Source organism: Lissotriton vulgaris, chromosome 2_1, assembly GCF_964263255.1.
Source record: "Lissotriton vulgaris chromosome 2_1, aLisVul1.2, whole genome shotgun sequence".
NCBI classification, from domain to species: domain Eukaryota; kingdom Metazoa; phylum Chordata; class Amphibia; order Caudata; family Salamandridae; genus Lissotriton; species Lissotriton vulgaris.
This window is the reverse complement of record NC_141687.1, coordinates 1,143,211,466-1,143,231,290: the sequence shown is the minus strand read 5'-3', so window position 1 is coordinate 1,143,231,290 and position 19,825 is coordinate 1,143,211,466. Positions and strand designations below refer to the sequence as shown.

The window sequence follows — 19,825 nt, the reverse complement described above, 5'->3', positions numbered from 1 at the left end:
GCAGATAAAAACCACAGTACACAGAAAAGACACTGATGTAAATAAGTCGTTATTCTACCAAAGCTTTCATCCACAAAACCTTAAAAACAACTTACCAGTTTCCCAATACATGCGTATCAAAAGAATTTGTTCACATGAGGATGAATTGAAAAAGAATCTCAATTTGCAACAACAACGATACAAGGAAAGAGGATACCCTGATGATGTATTGAAGAAAGCAAGAGACAGGATAGACGTTTACAGTAGAGATAACCTTCTAATGCAGAAACCCAAGAAATCGCAGGACAGACATGTGTTTGTATCCAAATTCTCTACCGCATCACAGAAACTGAAAACCATCATACACAAACATTGGGACCTTCTAAAGAATGAAGTTGACTTCAATGGGATCTTCGCCAATTAGCCTATTTTTGCCTACAAGAGATCAAAAAACTTAAAGGAATTGTTGATGACCCCCACAAGAGACACAGAAGTAACTCTCAGAGGCATGAAGAAATATCAAAACTGCGTCCATTGTTCAAATGTGATAGCAGGGAAAATGCTACATCATCCTCAAACAGGAAAAGAACTGATTCTACACTACAACGGGGATTGTAATTCCCAAAATTTTATCTATTACATAAAGTGTCCCTGCGGGAAAATTTACACAGGAAAAACAGAAAGAAAACTCAAAACACGGATTTCTGAACATAAGAGTACAATAAGAAATAAAAATGTCAAGAGCAATTTGGCCAAACACTGGAATGAAAACAACCACAGCATAGCCCAAATCAGGTTCTCCATTCTAGAGGTAGTTAGAACATACAAGGGGGTTGATCTATCCAGATCCCTCCTCCAAAGAGAAATTCATTGGATAAAATATCTTGCCACACAAGAACCTAAGGGTTTAAATGAGAAAATCGATTTATCATGTATTTTATGATTCCTCTTTTGCCCCAATGCTGTACGAGATTGATGTCTGCATCTAACTGTATTTATCTGCATTTTGTTGTTTTATCATTCGACTAAATGGTAATATTTTCTGTTCACTTTATTTTTTCCTTATTCTTTTCTTCTTTTTTTCGAATCACGTGCATAGCTATTACTCTTGTTTTACACTGGTTATTTTTCTCTTTGAATATGGCGTTTGCGGTTTTGGTTTGTAGCTGGTCGTTTTTAGTCCGTTTTCAATGTTGTACATTGGTTACCGCTTTAAGATCTGGGTGTGGTTGATCCATGTAGTCAGCTGTTCCCATAGCGAGAGCGTTTGAACGAGAGAGGGAGACTGTTTATTCACTCAGGAGTTACTAGCGAGGTGAGCTTTTGGCATATTGGTTTTTGGACCGATAGCTGTTTCAGGGTTATGGATCCTGGTGTATAGCTGATGTTTTCTATGTACTTACAGGAGAAGAGGGACGACTGGGTGCGTTGGAGTTTTTGGTTTGAGCACAGTGTATTGAGTGTTCAAGGTAAGAGATTGTGTTAGCGTTATGTGATTTTTTGTCGGGTAGTGGATTTTATAGCGTGAGAAAAGATGGAGTTTGTTTTTGTGTTTTATTTTCTTTTAGAAGAGGAGATTTCCGGTTTATTGCGACTTCAGTGAGTTTGATTTTTGCTATTTTCCACACACCCTGTGGTGTTGGTGAAGGGTATCTTATACAGGAATGTTACCATAATTTTTGCTTTGTAAAACCAGTAAGATTGTGATGCCATGATGAGTTGTATGAATTTACTAACTGAAAATCACATTCAGTTTCACAGGCCCCCGACGAAGAGCTCCATTGAGCTCGAAATGCATTGGGCATAACAAGAAAAAAGTCGCCAGAAATGAAAGATTCGACATCTACTTACGTTTATATTGTATACATTTGTGTTGAAATGTAATAACATACTTTGTGTTCATCAATGTTAAACAAAAGAGTATATTTTGTGAAAATATGTTATAAATACACTTACTTTTGAAATTCTATAAGCGTTGAAGTATTTATAAATGTGCAGCGGTTTTCCGCCAGTAGTAACAGTGCGCAGAGGTTAAGTGCTGTATACACTTAAGATAAGGTTTCTATAGTCAGGCACGGAACAGGACAGACGTGCTACCTCCGCTGCACGCTTGGTTTAAATTCAAAGAAATTGAAAACTAGTGAGATTAACAGAGTTTAATAGTAGAGTGCTCCTCTCACCCCAATTCACTATATATACTGGACCAGAATAAGGTACAGTGTGTATAGAGTCCACAAACCCCAGAGGTATAGCAGAGGTTAAAGCCAGGTGTGACCTTACTCTCTAAAGTGGTAGCTTGGTCGAGCAGTGAGGCAGTACCAGAGGACAGTGTAAAGCATTTGTTGTACACACTCAGTCAGCAAAAGGTTTCACACACTCAAGGACTAAACTCCAGGACAATTGTTTTTATATTAAAAGATAGTTATTTTATTTCTAGAACCAACAGGCATCAAAAATATGCTGCTCTCAATATGAGAGGCCTCAAATGAGTACTTTTTAGAAAGGCAATAAACTTTGGAAAGACAATAGGTACAGGGGTTGCAGTAGGCAACACAATTCTACACACAATTTAACATTGAGCTCAATGGATTTCCATATATAAACACAGTTTATTACTTTGTGGATTACTTTGGTAATCCCAGGACTGGCTCCTAGGTTCAGTCCTGGGGTCCAAGCTGAAACCAGTTTAGCAAAAACGTTTTAGGTATTGTAGTGATTTTTCAGGAATAAAAATCGATTTTAAAAGTTCACACTTAAAAACTTTTCAACAGAAATCTGGCAATGTTATCCAATGAGAGGAAATTCTGGCTGCACGTAAAGTACGATCTTGTTACGTTTGTAATCCAGTACTGGGCTCCTGGGGCCATCACTGGGGTCTCAACTCAAAACAGTTAAGTAATTACGTTTCAGTATTTCGTATGATTTTTAAAGAATATTTCTAGTTTTCAAAAGAAATTTCATAGAAAAGCAGACAATGGATTCCTATGGAGAAAATACAAGTCACAAGTAAACCCTTTAGGGATTACTTTTGCGGTTCAGCACTGGGCTACAAGGTACAGTACTGGCTCCTCTCCTGATCACAGGTGAGTATTTCGGAATTCGGATGATTTTATAGGAATATTTCAAGTTTTCAAAAGTAGACACTTAGAAGATTTTTCGAGTCTTAACCAGTCAATGTTATTCAATGGCAGGTAAGTTAGTTACCGGTTTCCTGGTGAGTCCTCGACTGGTGAAGTTGTGGTTCTGGGCATAGACTCAGGGGTCCCCCAGGGTCATGTAGGTACAGTTGGTTCACCCTCAGCGGCTCAGGGCTGGCCAGGTGCAGAGGTAGTTAGGCCCAATGTTATACAATGGGGGACGGGGGCCTCAGGTTGGTGGCTGCTGGCTAGCAGGCCACGCAGCTATGGGAGCTGGGCTCCTGGCCACTTGCTCAGGGCAAAGGGGAAGCAGGGTAGGACAAAGGTGGCACAGCCAGCTGTGCTCGAACGGCTGGGTGCAAGGTGCTTTTGAGCCGTCGGGCGCTCAATGTTATCCAATGGAAAAGGTCAAAAGGGAACAAAGGCTGCAGGCTCGGGGTGGAGACTCCAGGAGCGGCCAGCACGTCGAGAGGTAAGTTGGGATCTTAGAGCACAGGTAGGTACCCCAAAGGGAGGTAAGGGGGCTGTAGGGCGCCGGGTGCAGGGGTGTCATTGGGTGTCGGAAAAGCTTACCCTCAGCTGGTCGCGGTTGAGGGGGGGGGGGCCTGGTTCTGAGTCTGCAGGCGTCGTCTGGTTCGTCGAGGAGGGTCTTTTGGCACTGGACTTCGGGTCCCAGTCGTCGGGGGGACGTCCTCGTGGTGTTGGATCCCTCTGGCACAGGCTGGGCTCGGCGGGTGCAGAGTGGGCTGGTCCGGAGCTTCCTGGCTGGCACCAGGGGAGTTGTTGCAGCAGAGCCTCTGCGGATGGGAGTCCCAGTCTTTAAGAGGGTCAAGGCAGGCAGGTCCTCCGGGTGTCCCTAGGTTGCTGTCCGCAGGAGTCACCGGGATTTAGGCAGGAGCAGGTTCTGGGTTCGACAGGCCGGTAGGGCTGTGGCCAAGTCAGTTGTAGTCGTCCTGTTGTTAGCAGCTGCGCAGTGGGTCTTCTTCTTCTTGATCGTCTTTCTTCTTGTGGTATCGGGATCTGAGGAAGGAAGGTTCAGGGAGCTCCTAAATACTGAATTAAGGGGCATTACAGGTAGGGCAAGGGCAGGGACCAATAGGTCTCTGTCCTGGGGTGGGTACACCCCCTAGCCTGCTCTTCTCCTGTGGAAGGGGGGCAGGAGCCTAGCCGTGATTGGGCAGGGCTCCCCATCTTCAAGATGGCCAGAGCCTGGGGTCCTGCTTCACCTAGTCTCCCCCACCTGAGGGGTGGGGTTGGCATAGGCTGGCACACCCCCCTTCCAGACGTAGTTTTTCCCACCAGAGTGGGGGTCAGAACTGGTGGGGCCCAGTTGCTGGGTACAGGAAATGGTTTCTGGAGAAGCTCACAGAGGCGGCATGCCTTTGAAGCTTCCCCCTGCCCATCCTGGGGGAGGAGACCTAGCACCTTGTCCAGGATGTGCATTGTTGCAGGCCCAGGAGAGCGGAAGCTCTCCACCCAGGGGTCCAGCAACATGTCTGCTGTGTGGCAGCCTCTGCAGCCACTTAGCCCAGACATAGATTGTAGGTTAGGTTTTCAGGGGGCATCTCTAAGATGCCCTCTGGTGCCTTTTACATTAAACCCCACACTGGCATCAGTGCGGGGATAATGTGCTGAGAAGTTTGGTACCAAACTTGTCAGTCTTCAGTGTAGCCATTATGGTGCTGTGTAGTTCGTAATGACAACCTCCCAGCACCATATACTCTTAATGGCATCACTGCACTTACAGTGCACAGGAATGACCCTGGGTACTGTAGGGGCACATGGCTCATGCACCTGTTCCCACACCTCTGGTATAGGGCACCCAGCTAGAGGGGTGACTGAAGTATGCCAGGGTAGTGGGTTCTGGGGGCACGGCAAAAAGGGATGTGTTCCATGTCGACTCTTGGTTTAGTTCTGTACTTAGACACTCAACCTGCAAAGGCAGTGTGTGGGTGACAGGGTACAGGCCTCCTGAGGGTGGCACACTAAGGCCGATAGGTGGCCAGAGATGCGAATTGGGTTTTAGTGTCAACAGTTTTAGGGAAGGAACACAGGCCCTGGGTACCTGGTTGTCCGGAACGCAGGGCACACTCAGTCAAAGCACATCAGCACTTCTAAAAAAGTGGGGGCATACCAAGGCAAGAAAGATGGCACTTTCTCACAGGAGTGCCTTCTCTTGATCGGTTTGCCACAGCTGATAACTCGCAATGTCAGCCCTTCAATGCGTTGGAGTTTTCCAGGTGTCTCTCTCTCTCTGAGACACATTGCTTCTCAAATGGTAATCTCAAAGTCCTAGATGCTTTTCCTCCAATACCACTCCTGCCTCAAGTTCTCAAAGATAAGGACAGTTTTTTAAAGTTGTCCTAGTGACTCCAGATTGGGCATGGAGAATTATTGTACCCAGAAGCCTCTGGCTTGAGTATCTGGTCTCCAATTAGGCTACCCCTCCAGGAGGGTCTGCTCATGTAGCAGAGGGCCAGGTTCTGCAACCAGGTCTTTGCAATCTCCACCGTCATGCTTCGAAATTGAGCGGTGACTCATTCAACCTTTTTCCAGAGGTGGTTGATGTCCTCTTGGCAGCCAGGCCGCTCTTAACTTCCCTTAACTAAAACGAACTAATGTGCGGAAAAAGGCAAGGCAGTGCAGAAGAGCACCATCTCCACTGGATCGTGCTCTGCATTAAGATCTGCTACTCGTAGCCAAACTAGTCTATGATCACTATTGTCAGTTGTCCTGGAATTGTGCAGTGATCCAATCCTGTTGCAGAGATGTGTTCTACGTTATCTCTAATGATGGAGCGAGCACTCGACCCAGACCCATTGAAGGCCTTACTGGGTTATGTTAAGCCCCTACCCCTTGCATTGCGGTGCTTTACTGCCATTGCGTTCCTCCTGTCCAAGTGACAGATTGTGCTCCATTATATATGCCTGGCTGCACGATTTGACTTATTGTGTGACACCACTAGTGATTTCTACACATTCCTACTGCCTGTCACTTCTAGGCCTAAGGACATATGACAGCCACTTCGAGATAGCTTTTCACAACAGGTGATCTGTGCGGTGTTTAGACAGTTCATCACCTAAATTGTGTAGCCTTACTGTGATGTATATCTGAAAGAGACCATTAGTTATAGATTCCTTACCTTAGAATTATCCCCAGGCATCAGACTGGATCCGGAGAATTTTTCTGTAGCCGTACCCCTGTGCGTCAGTAAGTGGCGTCGATCGACTCGAGTTCATCGTCGTGGTCACCAGGTTGACGTCGCGGTGCCTACTTAGATGCCGCCCCTGCGTGCTGACGTCAGTTCTTGCTTTTTCCGTGGCAGCCAGCGCAGATCCAGAGAGAGCGTGCCCCTTAGTTATTTGTTGACACAACTTTTTTTGACTTTTATTTAGGTCTTTTTTGAGTCTTCGACTCCTGGTAGCACGAGGGATGTCCCATCATCGGACCGGCTACAAACCTTGTGACTCCTATCACAAGTTGATGTCCATTACGGATCCACACTTTGTGTGCCTCTGGTACCTGGAGTGCGATCATGACCCGAAGTCGTGCTCCAACTGCCGAGCCATGAATCCAAAGTCTTTGCGGTACCGGTCCCGAAAGCTCTTGGAGGCCCAGCAGTCCGCTCCGTGTCGTTCGAGGTCCCAGTCGTGAGGAAGGTCTCTGGAGCGATCGCAGAGCCACCACCACGCACCATCGAAGTCTTCACACTCCTCGGGTAAGTCAAAGCGCAAGAAGAAGGCGAAGAAGCATCGTCGCTCTTTGCGTTCTCCCTGTCCCTCGGCCGACACGACGCAGGACCCTGAGTGTCATCGCTCTCCAGCTCCATCCATGAAGCCTGCTCTTCGAGCCTTTTACGAGGCTTTTCATAGCATTTTTGGATATCCTGACTCCTGAGGGGCACCTTTGGGCTCCACAGACTCGGCTGGGGGCCCTGGGCCTTTAATGTCAGACTGCCCCGAGGATCCAGGCCTGGATCTGGATTGGCGCTGCTCGATCTCATGGTGCCTTCCCCGACGCCAATTTAAGTGACGACTCCCCAATGCCGTTAGTGCCCCCAACCGACATCGACCCCAGCCTCACCCCTCACTTTGACACGGTGCCAGATAGTCGTCGCCCAATGGTACTGGTGCCAGAGGGTATTTTTGTACCGCTGTTCATCTCCGGCTTTCCCAATCGGCCTAAATGGCAGCCAGAAGAGGTTGAGGTGGTGTCTGGAGAACCTTTAGCTGACCAGCTTGAGGAGCCAAAATTGTGAGAGGAACCGGGTGATGCCAGTGGTTTAGATACTTCCCCAGACCTTGGCATGCTGTCCCCCCCTACCGTGTCTACAGAGGAGGGAGCTTCTTACGCAGTAGGGCGGCTGAGGCCTTTGGCCTTGAACTTCCTACGGTGGCAGTCAGGACTATCCTCCTGAAAGAGGTACTTTAACCTGCAGCGCCCTCTTCCGAGTCCCTGCTGCCTTTTAATGAAGCCCTCACGGACATCCTTCTGGGCACTTGTTCCAAGCCAAGCACAGGGACTCCTGTTGACAGAATGATTGCCCGACGCCACTGCCCGGCCGACCCACTTTGCCTCTCCCAACACCCTACCCCAAGAACTTGGTGGTCCAAGCCTAGTCTTCTAAGTGTCCATGCCCTACTGCTTCCCCAGATAGGGAATCCAAGAAGCTGGACCACCTTGGGAAGATAATGTTTTCTTCTACCAGCTTGATGCTGCCGTCGGTGAACACTGCATGCCTCTTGGCCCGGTATTCCCTTACGGTGTGGGATATGGTTGCGCAACTGTTGCCACAGTGCCCAAAGGATGCCCAGGCCGTTCTCACCCACGCAGTGGCAGAAGGTTGAGACGCAGCTAAGTTCGCCATTCGGTGTGGGCTGGATACCACAGACTCTCTAGGCAGAACTGTTTCCACTACAGTAGCCTTGAGGTGTGCGGCCTGGTTGAGGATGTCTGGTTTCTCTGGGGATGTCCAATCCACCCTTTTGGACATGCCCTTTGTTGACCTTTGCCTGTCCTGCCACAAGGCTTCAAGGATTTCCACTTCAAGGATTCTAGGGCTACGGTCAGTTTTGCAGCGTGAATCTTTCTGGATTCACTATGCTGTGCATATTCCGCGGTCTTGTGGTTGGGTCCGGATTCGTAGTCTTTTCTTTGTTTATTGATTTTTTTTTCGTCGCCCAGGTGGGCGTCGGCGTCACCCCTTCCTGGGTGTATTTCCGGTGACGTCGGCATGCTTCCTGCGGAAGCTCCCACCCTTGGGCGCCATCTTCAGATTCTTTTTTCCGCGGTCGGGTCTGGATCGTTCCCGTTGGGCTCCAGACATTTTGGGAGAAAGTACTAGAAAAAGATCGAAATTGGAGAAGACATCGAAGGAAGAAGACTACGAAGGACTTCGCCGAACACTGCCCGGCGAAAGGAAGGAGAATTCATTGAGGACTTCGACGATCGTCGACGTTCGCGCGGCCAGGGAGGCCTAAACTCTCGATGATGGACAACACGCCGTTCAAGTTCTGCCCTAACTGCCACCACAAGTTCGCGCAGAAAGACCAGCACCCGGTTTGCAACCTTTGCCTACCGGTAGAACACAGAAGCGAAGACTGCAACGCCTGCTCCGTCTTCGCCCAGAAGACCCTTCGTGTGAGGAAGAGCCAGAGGGTAGCACACGCCACCCCCAAAGGAAAAGGCCCGACGCCATCGCTGTACGAGCTGGGGATGTCCTGGGAGGAAGAGGACAACGCTGCCGCCGAAGACGACAGCTACACGGTCGTAGAGACCGATTACACGAAGACATCTGATAAGGTAGGAGACTCGTCGTTCCCCAAGAGCACGAGAGACTCCCGAGTCTCGAAAAAACGAGTTCAAGGCCCCGAAAGCGCCGACGCAGAGACACCTCACGTCCGCGGCTACCCACAGGCCCAGCGGATCCTCTGAGAAGGAGTCCCTGGCGCCGAGAGCTGCTGTGCAGCAGAAGTCGCCGAAGATCGTCCTCGAAAAGGACCGATCGACGTCGAGGGAGAAAGACCCTAAAGCTTCGACGCCGTACAGGGACCCGAAACCCAGTTCGACGTACAAGGCCTCGACGCCGAAACTCTCGCAGCCGAGCCAGGCGCCGAAGAGAGTGGCCGAACAATCCGGCGCGGACAACGCGGCCGAGATGGAAAAGAAAAAACGGCGACTAGAAGCCGAAATGGAAAACATCTTGCAGCGGAAAAAGGATTTTGACGCCAAGATGAGAGCCTTCACGATTCCCCACAAGACCAAGCCACCCATGCGGGAAGTGGTCGAAGAGGAACAGGTCGAGGAACATGAGCCTGGCACCGAAATGATCGACGACCAGGATGAGGACGAGAATCCCTACGAGGCTTACAGCTATGAGGAGGAAGAGGACAGCAGGTTGGACGCCGAGTAGGCCACCTCTGACCCGCAGGAGGAGGATTACCTGGATGTCGACACTGAAAGCCCAGAAGAGGCGGTCGACACATACCCCTCGAGGCCATCGCCGCCAGACGACATCGGGGCTTACAACTCGGTGATAAGGTCGGCGGCAACAGCTTTCAAGCTCGACGAGGAGAAGCAGAAAGCGGACTTTCTCCTTGAGACATTACTCCCCACGCAAACAAGGAGCCAGTATCTACCTATGCTCGACAGCGTCTTGGCGCAGGGGATGGAAGCATTCAGGGAGCCCGCTACATGCAAGGCAGTCACTCCCAGAAGCGAAAAAAAGTACAAACATTCATCGAAGGACCCAGCCTACATTCGAGGCGTGGTCTCAGCTGACTCCATCACAGCCACAGCAAGAAAGAGGGCTAACGTGGCCACCACTTCTGGACCTCCTCCTGATAAGGAGAGCAAGAGGATGGACTTGGTGGGCAGAAGGATCGAACGGAATGCCGCGACCCAATGGCGCATGGCTAATTCCAATGCCCTCATAAACAGGCACATGTACCAGATCATGGAGGAGCTAGGAAAACTGGTGAAAGACCTACCCCAGGAAGCCAGGAAACTGGTGGAAGAAGGGAAGAATGCGGCAAATTGTTGCCTCAAGACGGCCCTGGATGGTGCAGACACCTCCAGCAGGCTCATGATGATGGGTGTCACGGAAAGAAGACACGCATGGCTCAGAATCTCTGGCTTTAAGCCTGAAGTGCAACACAGCATCTTGAACACTCCGTTCAACGGCGAGACGCTGTTCGGGACAACAGTTGACGAAAAACTCAGTCAACTGAAGAAAGACAATGAAACTGCACGATCCATGGGAGCTTTGCAGTTCAGAGGCAACAAAAGGGGCAGCCAGTCACGGAGGCCCGGCGGAAGAGGTGGAAACCAGCCAGGTACTTCACACCAGGCTTTCCAACAGATGCACCAGGCTGACTCGCAGGCGCAACAAAGTCAACTGAAGCAGTCCTGGCAGTACCAGTCAAGGGGCCAGTCCTTTCGAGGGAGAGGAAATGGACGTGGACAGCATAAAAGAGGGGGCCAGCAGCCCGCCTCTAAATGACTTCAGAAACACCCGTGTGCCCGCCCACAGAAAGGACCCCGGGGGGCAGCATGTACAAAGGGGTCAGGACACAATGGACAACTACCACCACGTTACACCAGTGGGTGGAAGATTAAGACTCTATCTCCAGGAATGGAGAGAGATCACATCAGACAAATGGATTCTAAACATCATCCAATACAGGTACTGCTTAGAATTGGAAGGAAGACCAACAAGCAGGAGACCAAAGCGAAAGCCACTAACAAACGAACAGCTACAGCGGCTTCAGGAAGAAGCGAGAGAGCTCCTTCAAAAGGTGGCCATAGAACGGGTTCCCTTCAAAGAAAGAAACAAGGGAATATACTCAACGTATTTCCTCATGCCAAAGGTCGACGAGACAATGAGACCCATTCTGGACCTCAGGTTCCTGAACACATTCATAAGAACACAAAAATTCAAAATGACCTCCCTGCAGGAGGTGCTACCGCAATTGCAGATTGGGGACTTCATGGTCACAATAGACCTCAAGGACGCCTACCTGCACATACCAATGAACGTAACGCACAAACATATGCTCAGGTTCACGGTAGGAGACAGCCACTACCAATTCACGACACTAGCCTTGGGTCTAAAATCAGCACCGAGGGTCTTCACGAAGTGCCTCGCGGCAGTCGCAGCGCACCTACGAAGGAGGGGGATACACGTATATCCTTACCTGGACGACTGGCTAGTGAAAGCAGACTCGTAGCAGAAATGCAAGAAGGACGCACATACAGTGACGAGAACACTGATAAACCTGGGGTTTTCCATCCATTGGAAAAAATCATCAATGGAGCCGGAACAAGTGAAGATCTTCTTGGGGGCACAGATCAACACCTTGCAGGGCAGGGTGTTCCCCAGCAACAAGAGAGCAGGGGCCCTGGTGAGGGAAGCTCGCCTCTACCGGAAGGGACAAGCTCGGACAGTGAGGACTGCGAGCAAGATCTTGGGGATGATGGCATCATGCATCCACCTGGTACCAAACGTACGACTGCACATGAGACCCATCCAAGAATGGCTCCAGGAACAATGGTCACAAGCTTCAGGGAGTTGGGAGGATCTAGTGGTTGTGATGCACGCAGTGCAGAAGGAAATGACATGGTGGACCATGGAGAACATAGCAAAGGGAAAGCCTCTTACACCCCCAACACCAACAGTGACCATCACCACAGACGCATCCCTGATGGGATGGGGCGCTCACATGGAAAAGCTCAAAGTCGGGGGTCTGTGTACTCCAGCAGATGCGTCGAAGCACATCAATTATCTGGAATTGAAAACAATCTTCCTTGCATTGAAAGCCTTCCAAACAAGACTGTACAAGCAGAGGGTTTTGCTGCAGACAGACAACACCACAGCGATGTTCTACATCAACAAGCAGGGTGGAACACAGTCAACAACGCTTTCGACACTGGCGCAGGAGATATGGAGATGGGCCATCCCCCTCAGGATAGACCTACTGGCCATACACCTACCAGGGAAGGAGAACATTCAGGCAGACTGGCTGAGCAGACAGACATCGACATGCCACTAGTGGGAGCTCAATGCCCAGGAGACGAAGTGGTTGTTCAACAAGTGGGGAACGCCATCAGTGGACCTGTTTGCAACACGCCAGAATGCCAAATGCCGAAGCTTCGCATCCAGACAACCCGAAGAAGGGTCCCTTGGGAATGCCCTATGGATAGATTGGTCCGGGACATTTGCTTACGCTTTTCCCCCGATACCACTGATACACAGAGTTCTGAGCAAGTGCAGAGCGAGCAACATGACCCTGATACTGGTCGCACCACAGTGGGCCAGACAGACATGGTACTCGCAGATCATGGAGATGGCACAGAGTCCACCCCACAGATTCGGCAGAAGAAAAGACCTGCTCTCCATGCACAACGGAGAGGTACTGCACCCAGAGCCAGAGAGCCTGAGCCCGGTGGCGTGGCTCCTGAGGACATAGAATTTGCACACTTGAGACTGCCTGAGAGCACCCTCAGGGTCCTTCGGGAGGCACGAAGGCCCATCTCACGGAAGTGCCACGGGGCAAAGTGGAAGAGATTCACAATATGGTGCAGGAAGAAAAGACTTCACAATAAAATGAAGAAGGACTCCACAGTGCTAAAATACCTCACGCACTTACTGGAGAAAAAACTCAGCTCGTCCTCCTTAAGAGTCCACTTGGCAGCGATAGTCGCCTATACAAGGGGTGAGATGGGCAGGAGCTTCTTCACCTCTCGGGTTGTGAAGAGATTCCTGGAAGGAGCGAAGAGGATCGCACCACCCAAGCGGTTGCCACCACCGGCATGGAACTTGAACATAGTCCTGACGGAACTCATGAAGGAGCCCTTTGAACCACTCCACAAGGCATCACTAGAAATGCTGACCATGAAGACAGCTTTCTTGGTTGCAATAAAGTCCCTACGACGAGTGAGCGAGCTTCAGTCGCTAACTCTGCAGGAACCATACATACAAATACACAATGACAGGGTTGTGATGAGGACTGACCCACACTTCTTGCCAAAGGTGGTGTCCAGATTCCATATGAACCAGTCAATACAGATTCCGAGTTTTTTCCAAAAACCAACAAATAGTGCAGAGCGAGCCCTTCACACCCTAGACGCCAGAAGGGCGGTCATGCATTATATCGAGAGGACAAAAGGACACAGGAAGACAAAGCAGTTATTCGTGTCATTCGCCAACAGTTTCTTGGGAAAGGCTGTAACTAAGAACACTATTGCACGATGGATCGCGCAAACAATCCAACTCTGCCACAAGCGGGCAGGACAAGAACTAGCAGAGGGACCACGTGCCCACTCCACTAGGAAAAAGGGTGCGACAATAGCCTTCCTGGCTAATACACCCATGCAAGACATATGCCTGGCGGCAACATGGGCTTCAGTGCACACATTCACGAAGCACTACTGCGTGGATGTTCAAATGAACAAAGAGGCACAAGTTGGACAAAAGGTGCTCCAGCACATATTCAAGAACCAAAGCTCATCTTCTACCCAGCCGCCACAGAAATGAGAAACCGCTACAAAATCTATGCACAGCATAGTGAATCCAGAAAGATTCACGCTGCAAAACTAATAGTTTCTTACCTGTCGGTGTAGTTTTGCAGCTTGATGATCTTTCTGGATTCACTAGCGAACCCACCCACCTCCGCCAGAAAGATGAGGCTGGAGAGAGAAAGAGGTGGTCAAAAAAAAAAAAAAATAGAATAAAATGGATGACTTTTATACAAAGCGGTTAAAAGAAGTTTCACCTACATAGAACATTGCCATCACTTCGGAAACCAAAGAAACACGGAAAAAAGAATCCGAAGATGGCGCCCAAGGGTGGGAGCTTCCGCAGGAAGCATGCCGACGTCACCGGAAATACACCCAGGAAGGGGTGACGCCGACGCCCACCTGGGCGACGAAAAAAAACCCCAAAAAACAAAGAAAAGACTACGAATCCGGACCCAACCACAAGACCGCGGAATATGCACAGCATAGTGAATCCAGAAAGATCATCAAGCTGCAAAACTACACCGACAGGTAAGAAACTATTCGTTCCTTGGGCCTCGCGGCAACCTCTCGCTCCATGCAGTCCACCTTTCCTCTCTTTTGTAGCTACACAAGGGGTGCCCCACCATTTTCCACTGAGTATGGCCACAGGGCTGCACAAGCTACCCAACCCCTGCATAGCTGCGGACTGGGACAGCGACACGGGCCTGGTGGCCAGCCTGCGGGTCAGTCCACCCATAACCCCCTTGCAGCAGCCTACAATCCATCCTAGACCACTGGCAAAACATCACGTCGGACAGGTGGGTTTTGCAGATAGTCCGAGACTACCCCTCCCTCCATGCCACCATCCATCGATCGCATGTCAGAGGAGCACTTGGCCCTTCTCTGCCAGGAAGTTGCGCTCTCTTGGCCAAGGGAGCTATCGAAAGGGTCCCTGTGCCAAAAGTCGGTCGTGGTTGCTACTCCCACTACTTTCTGGTACCCAAGAAGGACAATGGCCTTCGTCCTATCCTAGACATCAGGGCCCTCAACCGCGTCCTCCGGAAGGCGAAGTTCAAGATGCTCTTGTTGGCTCAGGTCCTGTCTGCCCTGACCCCAGGGACTGGATGGTAGTGTTGGACTTACAGGACACTTACTACCATATATCCCCATCCTGCCTGCCCACAGGCTTTACCTACAGTAGGCCACGAGCATCCGTTTACTGTGCTCTCCTTTGGCCTTACCAGCGCCCCTCTGGTGTTCTCAAAAGTGATGGCGGTGGTCGCAGCTCATCTACGCAGATCAGGGGTTCCAGTCTTCTCCTATCTCGACGACAGGTTGTTGAAGGCAGGCTCGCCCCAAACAGTCGTCTCCCACCTCCAGACTATGGCAGATCTCTTGCACTCACTGGGGTTCACTATTAACGTGCCGAAGTCACACCTGACTCCCTCTCAGAAGCTCCTTTTCATCAGAGCAGTTCTGGATACAGCGCAGTTTTGGGCTTATCCTCCTGAGCAGCGAGTCTGGGATATTCTGGTTATGATACCAATGTTTCAGCCTCTATCCCGAATTTCGGTGAGAATGACCCTGAGGCTGCTGGGCCTCATGGCCTCCTGCATCCCCCATCCTGCTGGTGGGTCATTCCAGGTGGCATATGCAGGCTCTGCTGTGGGACCTGAAGTTCCAGTGGGCGCAGCATCTAGGAATCTTTCCGATGTCGTCCAGATCTCGGAGGGAACTGCACGCCAATTGTAGTGGTGGCTTGCGAACCAGGATTGGGCCAGCGTCGGATCCCTCTCCCTTCCCCAACCAGAGTTCACAGTAGTGACAGATGCGTCAGTCCTGGGATGGGGCAGCCACCTGGGAGAGGATGAGATCGGGGATCTCTGGCAGAGTCTGGTCTCCATATCAACGTTTTGGAGCTCCGGGCGATCGGTCTTGCACTGAAGTCAAAAGAAGAGAGTGCAGGTGTTCACAGACCACACCAATGCCATGTGGTACTGCAACAAACAGGCAGGGTGGGGTCGTGGACCCTATGTCAAGAGGCTCTTCATGTTTGGACATGACTGGGACATCAGGGCATATCCCTGGTGGTTCAACACCTGGCAGGTTCCAAGAATGCTAGGGCGGACAAACTCAGCCGCCGGTGCATAATGGACCACAAATGGCTTATTTCCGCGGAGGTGGTGCAAGGTCTTTCGGCAGTGGGGAGAGCCTTGGTTAGATCTGTTCGCCACCAAAGAGAATGCATAATGTCAGCAGTTCTGCGCTTTGGAGTTTCCAAGGCGGCAGTTGCTTGGTGACACTTTTTGTCGTGAGTGGAATTGCAAGCTCCTGTACACCTTTCCACCTGTACCAGTTTGGCTCAGAGTACACAAGAGGATGGAGCGGTACCGGGCCCAAGTCATTCTTGTGGCTCCGGACTGAGCATGAACAGTCTGGTACCCCGAGCTCTTGAGCATGGCCATCGATCCTAAAAGCAGACTGCCTCTAAGGGAGGATTTTCTGTCAAGCAGCAGGGGACAGTACTCCACTTGAACCTGTCCAGCCTCCACCTCCTTGAGTGGAGATAATTTGTGGCATGGTGCACAGCAAAGGCTGTGGATCCACTTTCTGCCCCTCTTGCTGAGGTTCTCCTCTTCATTCTATGTATGGCCAAGCAGGACTCTACTCTGGGCATTCTTGAAGGCTACCTTTCGGCCATCTCAGCCTTTCTGCGCCTTCCTGACCAGCCTTGTCTTTTCAAGTCTCCGATTGTAAATTGATTTCTAAAGGGCATTACTCATCTCTTACCTCCTTCTCCTTTTGTAATGCCCCAATTGGACTTTAATCTTGTTCTTACCTTATGTGTGCTCCGTACCAGGCCACTACACAATTGTCCTTTTAGTCTTGGTATTTGAAGACAACTTTCCTGCTTGCCATCACATCTGCTCGCAGGGTGAGTGAACTTCAGGCTCTTTACTCTAAGCCTCTTTAGTTCATCCGGACAAAGTCGTCCTTCGCACTAGATCCTCTTTTCTGCCCACAGTGGTTACTTCTTTCCACATAGGTCAGACTATCACATTGCCCACCTTATTCCCGCCTCTCCACCCTTCCGAAAAGGAGAAGAGACTACACCGTCTGGACCCAAAACATGCGCTGTCCTCCTACCTTGACCGTCCTAAAGATTTCCAGGTGTACGATCAACTCTTCGTGGGTTATGTGTGGGCCAAGAAAGGTCGGACCGTGCACAAGCGTACCATCTCTCGATGGGTTGTCCTTGGCATGGAAATTTCCTGTTCTTTGGCGGAAAATGAACCTCCTGTAGGAATGTGCTCTCATTAGACCAGGGCGACGGCAGCCTCTACTGCTTTGGGGAGTAGAGTTCCGATGATTGACATCTGCCAGGCAGCCACGTGGGCATCCCTACACACGTTCACAAAACATTACTGCCTGGATAGCCAAGTCCGGAGAGAAGGCTTTTTTGGCCATTCTGTTCTCTAGGACTTTCTGGTGTGAACTTAGTTCGCAGTCCCACCTCCAGGGTTGGCATTGCTGCTGCATCTATTCGAAGGTAAAGAATCTATAACTAATGGTCTTTCAGATGAACAAGTTACTTACCTTCGGTAACTTTGTATCGGTGAGAGACTTAACTTAGTTATAGATTCCTTACCGTCCCACCCTTCCTCCCTGTTCTGAGAACTGACTTCTAGGGATAGGGAATCCATTCCAGGGCCCTATTTTTATGCACCAGTGGTCAGTGTCTTGCATGGCTCTGCGCTTCTGGCATGGAAAGACGCGTCAGACCTGAAGTCCGCGCACAGGAGTGGCGTCTAAGTAGACACCACAACATCATCCTGGCGACCACGACGACAGACGCGGAGTCGACCAACGCGCAGGGGCACTGCTACAGAAAAATTCTCTTGATCCAGTCTTACGCCTGAGGGTAATACTAAGGTAAGTAATATATAACTAACGTATGTTTCTTAAAGATCCATCGTTACTGAAGGTAAGTAACTTGTTCTTCTTTACCGTTGCCTGATATTTATGGAGTGTTTGCCCTTCCATACTGTTTTTGTTTTCCTCTTATCACTAACCCCCACCTCCCCTGCCCCCTCCTTTTAAAAATGTTTTTGTTGTTTGTGCTGTTCGTCTGGATTGTCAAACGTTCTTCTTTCAGCAATGCGTAGCTTCTGTGTTTTTTTTCTTGCAAAACATGATTGTTTGAAGGAAAAAAAAGGATCTGCTAAGCATTGACTAAAAGCAGCCTCCGGGAAAGACTGTGTGCTCCTTCTACCAGGGCCAAAGCTCCTAAAACTGCAGTAGCATGCAGAGTCCCTATCCTAGATATTTGTCAACTGGCTACGTGGGTGTCCCAGGCACTATTGTCTGTACAATCGGGTCTGCCAAGAGAGTCTTTTTCCTGCTTAGTCCTATAGGACTTAGTGGTTTGTCCTTCTGCAGACCCACCTTCGTATAGGTACTGTTCAAAAGTTGAGGAATCTGTTGCTAGAAGTCCCTATCAGGCAAACAAGTTAGCACTCTTTTTATGATCGAACAAGAATCCAGAGCACACTTTGTGTATCAAATTGAATTTCAAACTTCAAATGGTCAAATGGTTAAAGCGATGGGATAGATCATACACGCATAAATATTTCAAAAAACGAATTTTATTGTTCAACAGTGTTCTTTCTTCAGAATCACTGTGTGTATCACTTTAGCCTACACGTGTTTCATCACAGCATGTGGCTGTGAATCTTCAGGGCTAAAAGGGATGTATAAAAGAAAAAACATAAAAAAACAAAAAGAAGAAAATCAAAACGTACATATATTATGTGTAGAGGGTGGGGACACCAGTGAAGTGGAAACCAAAAGAAATGGGGATGGGAAAAAGGAGACAGAAGGTGACTTATGAGCAGTTATTTTTAACGGGTCTATATAATTGGCGCGTGTGATAGGTTGTGTGTAGTGACATACGGCCTTTAAGAGAGGTTGATATATTATCTGACTGTTGATAGATTCATGAGTTAATCCTACGCATCTAAAATTGTGGTGTGAGGTGACTTTACACGATTAAGTATTGTCCATTCGGTGGTCTAAACCCTAAACTTACATTTGAACTGTTCCAAGCCTCAAATGAGTATACAATTAAATCAGGTATCTAGTGAATGACTCAAAAAATGGGTTCAACATTTCAAATCCATATATGGCAAAACAATAACTGTACGACTGTGTACAGTTGCGAGAAATATATCTTAATACAGCACTGTTAATGAATACGAATTTAGTACCCACTTGCTTTGACATAACCAAATTTTTGTTCATTAATGGGACAAGTGTCCATGCATAAGTAAGTATAAACAAATAAAACCAAAGAAAACGTCTATCATTAATCCAAATCTATAGAGTAATCCAACTAAACATGTTATTCGTCCAGACAAATTCTCTGCTTGACTGCGAGTATTTTGCCTAATGGTGATTGTCATAAATCAAAAACCACAATATTTAAACTTCACATGCTAATTGTGCAGATAGATTCTCTTATTTTTAAGCGGGTACATAGTGTGTTAGCTTTCATCCTGAATGAAAAAATGCCTCAATACTATTAATCATCACACTCGTAATCACCTGAATGCTTAATTAGAAATGGACAAAAGTTGAACATTTCATTTGTACTCAATTCGAAACCTCGCTACGACAGAACCCTATAGGTTTCAAGGGCATATGTGGTTGTACATAATCAGTTCTTAGACCGTCTAGAGAGAAGTTAATGACTACAGATTTTCTCCAATTCAGCGCGCACTCGAATTAATGGTGCACACATGGGCTGAAAGTACTGCCTTACGAGATAAAACGAGAAATCCGGAAAAATAATGTTCAAGTTGGAAAAAAGGGGGGATTTAGGAAATTACCTGATCTGAATGATCAAGGCGCGTTATCTGTCGAGGAAGGACAAAAATTGTAAACAATATGGATATAGCAAGCCGATGTCAGATAAAACATTCTATGCTAACATGCTGCGAAGAAGAAGTCAGGATTTGATAAGGGAAAGACACTCACCGGGAGACCGGTGATAATTCCGTCCCGGTCCTAATCGGGATGTTTACGTATAGTGGGAGAACGAAATCGAGGGTACTCGGTTGCCGTTTCGTCAAACAGTAAGGATCGTGTGTACCAGTTAACACAGCGTCGATAATATTCGAGCTGTGTGACAAAAAAGGACGGGAAAAATTAAT

General features: G+C 48.9%; 2 protein-coding genes across 24 annotated transcripts in view; both read left to right on the top strand.

Annotated features, from left to right (window-relative positions):
- PUM1 (pumilio RNA binding family member 1) overlaps positions 1–19,825 on the top strand; it is a 1,043,345-nt gene that overhangs the window by 1,017,153 nt on the left and 6,367 nt on the right. The gene's annotated exons all lie outside the window — the stretch shown is intronic.
- Positions 9,780–13,880, top strand: LOC147731716 (uncharacterized). The gene has a single exon (XM_086958793.1). It carries the CDS (start codon positions 10,750–10,752, stop codon positions 13,648–13,650), a length of 2,901 nt encoding a protein of 966 aa, XP_086814919.1. The 5' UTR covers positions 9,780–10,749; the 3' UTR covers positions 13,651–13,880.